The 5,258-nt window shown below is 36.9% G+C and overlaps 1 protein-coding gene across 1 annotated transcript; it reads right to left on the reverse strand.

The window, feature by feature from the left end:
* Positions 1-1,144: 1,144 nt before the first annotated feature.
* On the reverse strand, positions 1,145-3,328 carry LOC134234132 (uncharacterized; the record flags this gene model as incomplete). Its single annotated transcript, XM_062716189.1, has 1 exon — positions 1,145-3,328. A coding segment is annotated over exon 1 (2,184 nt), but the record flags the coding sequence as incomplete, so codon positions are not given.
* Between the last annotated feature and the right edge of the window lie 1,930 nt (positions 3,329-5,258).

Here is a 5,258-nt window from a genome sequence, read left to right on the forward strand (position 1 = left end):
TAGCAGATTGTGTAAATTTGTGACCTTGACCTTTACATTTTACTATTTGACCTCAAATGCAAATTTCGTCGCAAAGCTTGAATTCTTCTTTAGATATTGCTCGACAGATAAAGTTTTAAAACAGACAACTTTTATAAATTTATGACAATGGCATTTGACCTTTCACTTGGAAACCAACTGGGGTTTTTTAGGATATAGTTAGCTTTCTTTTTACATTTTATTGCACAGGTTCAAAAGCTTTTCGAGATATATTGTAGAAACGAATATGTTCCAGAAAAACAGATGACAGACGGTCAGACGGACCAAAATTAATATCTATCCCCCACATTCAGTGAAAGCAGTGATATGTTTTACCTACAAAAGCTTATCATTTTTATCCAAAGAAAATTATTTGTTATGCATTTTTTAAGCAAAATTTATTTAAAAAAAACAAAAAAAAAAAGCAAAAGCAAGAATAATCGTGAATAATATATTTTGTAAACTCACCCAAAGGGAATGATTTTCTCTGTCATATAAAAAGAAACCTATTTTTTCTCGTATCTAAATTCCGGTTGTTTTCCGTATTTAGGTTAATGTTTGAGTTCACAGAAAGTTTTTCTTAATGCAGCCTAAAAACTAGGTTTAACGTATGATATTAAAGTCAAACAAAGATGACAGGCACCATCTTCGTTAATTTTCATGTGATGTTTGTATTTTCTGTAGGATGTTTGCCAAGTGATTATAATGTAAAGACAAAATGAATGTGCCTTGATTAGTCAGAGTCTTTTGCAATTTATTGTATAAATATTTAGTAATTAATTCAAGTACTTCCCTTTGTTCGTGCTCTTCTGTACTTCATTTGACTGCAATACAGTGCAATAGCTTTTATCAGTTTGTTAATGCATTTAGTAAACGTTTCACAAAGAAGATACGTATTAATAAACAACATTTAGTATGCAATCGTGTACAGTAAATAATAAGACGGTATACATATGTAGCGGTATTTTGTTCTTTGGATCAGTGTCGTAGGCGGGCCGACAGGTCGATCGATACACATCCTCTTTAACATCTGTTTCAACGTACCGTTAAACCTTTCCACTAGTCCGTTACACATAGGGTGGTACGGTGTTGTCGTCAGCTGTTTCACTGAAATAAGCCTACTTACCTCCATCATAAGTCCATATGTAAATTGTGTACCCATGTCTGTAAGAACCTCCTCTGGTACCCCAATGCGAGAAAACATTTCTAACAAAGCCTCTGCAACCCTTTCAGTATCTATACCTGGGAGCGCTATAGCCTCTGGATATCTCGTTGCGTAATCTACTAAGGTTAATATAAATCGGTTACCTTTATCTGTTGCCGGATGTAATGGACCGATTATATCTACTGCCACTCTCTTAAATGGTACATCTATCAGAGGCATTCTGTCCAGCGGGACTTTGCTCACCTTTCCTTTTGAAACAGTTCTCTGGCACGTATCACATGATTGACAGAACCGCTTAATTTCAGATTGCATACCAGGCCAAAAGAATTCTGACAAAATTCTGGATATAGTCCTACCTGTTGCTAGATGACCTGACATAACTGAATCGTGTGCTAGCTTCATAACAATCGTTCGAAATTTAGAAGGTACTATGAGCTGTGAAAAAGTCTTACCTCCTTCTTTTTCCGATGCTTGATACTCCCTGTACAAAAGTCCTCTCTTCTCTAACCATCTTACCTTCCCATTGCGCGATATTCGACCTTCTTTCGCATTCCGAAGTGATGTTTCAAGGGATGGATCCTCTTGTTGTTCACGCTGTATATCCTCAGGTTTGATATCGTCCTTGACTATATCTGGAACTCTGAGAGCTGGGTAAGGTTTGGTCTTTTCTTTTGCTTGCTGTCGAGTCTCCACTGCTAAGACAGTCTTTGGTCTCCACTCTGGGTCGGGATCATGAGGTTTCCTTGCGTCATGTACCTCTCCAATGATTAAATCAAAAACAGGGTTTTCCATACACCAAACCTCAAATTCACCTTTCACATATGGAGAATCTATACATACCTTTGCAAGTGGCACAACTCTCTTGGTATTATCTGCTAAAATACAAGTTTCACTTTTACCTGTTAAACTTTCATCTTTCACCAAGCTTCTCCTTACCACAATATTTTGACAACCAGAATCTCGAAGAAGTGTGACTGGTTGACCATCCACATATCCAGCAGATAGTGGCATAGGTTTCCTAGTGCTGTGACATGCCGAAGTTAAAATGGTTGATTTGTCACATACCTGAGAGTAGAGAACCGAGTTCTCACTACAAACAAATGCAGAACAATTCTCTGGTGTTTTGTCAACGTCTCTGCGCTCATCTTTATGCACTAGCGCGCCTGAAATCTTACCTTTGGATTTGTGACACTGTGGAGCTATATGGCCCTGCTTACCACAAATGTAACATTTTCTCTCTGTCACTGGAACGAACGAAGACTTCTGGTTTTGGGGTCGTTGCTGTAGATCTTTAGGTTTAACTTGCGTCTTACTTACTTGTACTTCCGTAGGTTTCTTAATAACCTTTGAACATAGATTTGAAGCACTTGTGTTTCTCGCCTCTCGAAATTGGTCTGCTAGAATGCATAATTCATCTGCCGTCTTTGGGACGTTCTGTTTAAGAAACACCAACAAATCATAATTGCACACATGTAAGAACTGGTCACGAAGTATAAGATCAAAGAGATCATCAAAAGTCGTAGAGATCTTAGACATTTCTATCCAACGAGTGAGGTAAGAACCTAATCTGACAGTAAACTGAGAAAATGTTTCACTATTTTCGGGACGACAAGAACGAAACTTTCTTTTGAAACCTTCTTTCGTCATGTCATATCTCCGGAGTAACGCTGCTTTGAGCTCATCATAATTATCTGCTTTTGACTTTGACATTAAAGCATAAACTTCTAAAGCACGACCTTTAAGTAAAGCACTCAAATGAGTTGACCAAAGAGATTTTTCCCATTTCATAGCTGTTGCATACCTTTCAAATCTTCGCAGATAACTATCCATCTCATCTCTGTTCTCTTCAAATGATGGAATTTTAGGGGTACTTGGTTTGACTGAGTTACTACTCACCTCATTCACTGATATGTTGCCCTTCGTTGCCATTTCCATCTCATGTTCATCAGCCATCTGTTTCAGCTTAAGGTCATTGTACATACGCTCCAATTGTAGTTGATACTCACGTTCATCTTTCTCCTTTTGACGAACTGCCGCTCTTTCTTCACGCTGCAATGCTTGTTGATCGCTCACATATTTGCGTAAACTATCGTGTTTATAGCCTAGTCTTTCTCCAGCAGAAATCAAATCATCTAAAGACTCCATTTTTAACAAAAATTTCAAATGTACACAACAAAATGTTTTTACTAACTCACTACTCTGTACACATGTTTGACATACTACTACTAAACACAATACTGAAATGTTGAGTTTGGGTGACACAATTGTTAATGAATTTAACTGATTTACTACATTACCATGACCAGTCTCCACAACACACTCTGAAGTAGCTTGGCAATCAGCTTTTAAGGAAAACTTCTGGATCCCAAATAGCCAATGATCTTGTCCTACAATTACAGCAATTACAATGAAACAATTGATACTATGCAACATGGAAAAGCACGAATGTTCATCAGTTAAGAAAAAAATGATAAATAAAATGCAGTTTACTTTTAACAGAATAAATACTTCTGAAATTACAATCTGTTTGATATAAATAGAGTTTCAGTTATTATGTATGTCAGTTTTACTTATAATTTAACAGTTCAAGAATTCCTGGTAAAGTCAGTTATTATTTTCCCTGTCTGTATCCTGTTGCCCAATCCTATAGACGGGTCTGTATCCAGTGGATTGTCACGTGGGCGTCTCCTTGTTGGTATGTGCTGTAATAAGACAAGTTGTTGAATCTACATCATAGGATCATCACACTTTCAATGGAATCCTGGGATCTGTATCTTTTAATGGCGGTAGCCTATCAATATCCCTGGATCGAAATTCCTGGATCTCCCTAGGTTGATCTCACTGGGTTGGTCCCCCTGGGTTGATCGCCTGCGACATTTGGTGTCAGAAGTGGGATCTGCCCAGGAAGATCCACCCAAGGCGATCAACCCAGGGGGACCAACCCAGTGAGATCAACCTAGGGAGATCCAGGAATTTCGATCCAGGGATATTGATAGGCTACCGCCATTAAAAGATACAGATCCCAGGATTCCATTGAAAGTGTGATGATCCTATGATGTAGATTCAACAACTTGTCTTATTACAGCACATACCAACAAGGAGACGCCCACGTGACAATCCACTGGATACAGACCCGTCTATAGGATTGGGCAACAGGATACAGACAGGGAAAATAATAACTGACTTTACCAGGAATTCTTGAACTGTTAAATTATAAGTAAAACTGACATACATAATAACTGAAACTCTATTTATATCAAACAGATTGTAATTTCAGAAGTATTTATTCTGTTAAAAGTAAACTGCATTTTATTTATCATTTTTTTCTTAACTGATGAACATTCGTGCTTTTCCATGTTGCATAGTATCAATTGTTCCATATATTTTAACACACACCTTTTCGCTATGTAAATAACTTATTTAAATGCCATAACTGTGTTCCATAGTATTTTATCTGTTCAGTAGAATTTACTTGGCGGGTTTTAAATCCCGTGCTGTTAAGTGGTCAGTTTGGGTGTAGCAATTGAGTAGAGCAGACGTTCTTCACTTGCTCGAGTATTAGTAACACAGTAGTATTCTACAAAGTATTTGACCAGACTTTACATCTCTTCTGAGGTAAGTTTATTTTATTAATTTAAAAGGCTTTATCTTATACAGTTTCCTGAAATGGCCAAGGACCTTAGTTAGTAACTTTGTTGTAAATTACGTGATTGAGTAATGTGTGAATTGCTATCATTTCAAGTACTAGTAGTATGCTAAAAATATACGAGTATATTATAGTCTTATTATAGTATGTAGTAGCTACAATGTATGGTGTAAAGTACGTGTTTATTGTACACAAATATTTCGTATAAATATTTTGTGGAGTTTTGCAGTAAAATGCAGTATGCAGTAAAATGCTTTAGTGTATGCAGGAAAATGCAGTATGCAGTAAAATGCAAAGTATATAGTAAATGTTTTTGATATGCATGAGCACGAATCAAGGTAGTATTTACAATTGTTATAATATGTGAATTTACAATGATTTTGTAGATCCCAAATTGGTCCGGGGAACCATTCTACCCAAACAACAAAC

This window comes from Saccostrea cucullata, unplaced genomic scaffold (assembly GCF_032062105.1).
Source record: "Saccostrea cucullata isolate Sc308-1 unplaced genomic scaffold, CSIRO_AGI_Scuc_v1 ctg2985, whole genome shotgun sequence".
In the NCBI taxonomy this organism is placed as follows: Eukaryota; Metazoa; Mollusca; class Bivalvia; order Ostreida; family Ostreidae; genus Saccostrea; species Saccostrea cuccullata.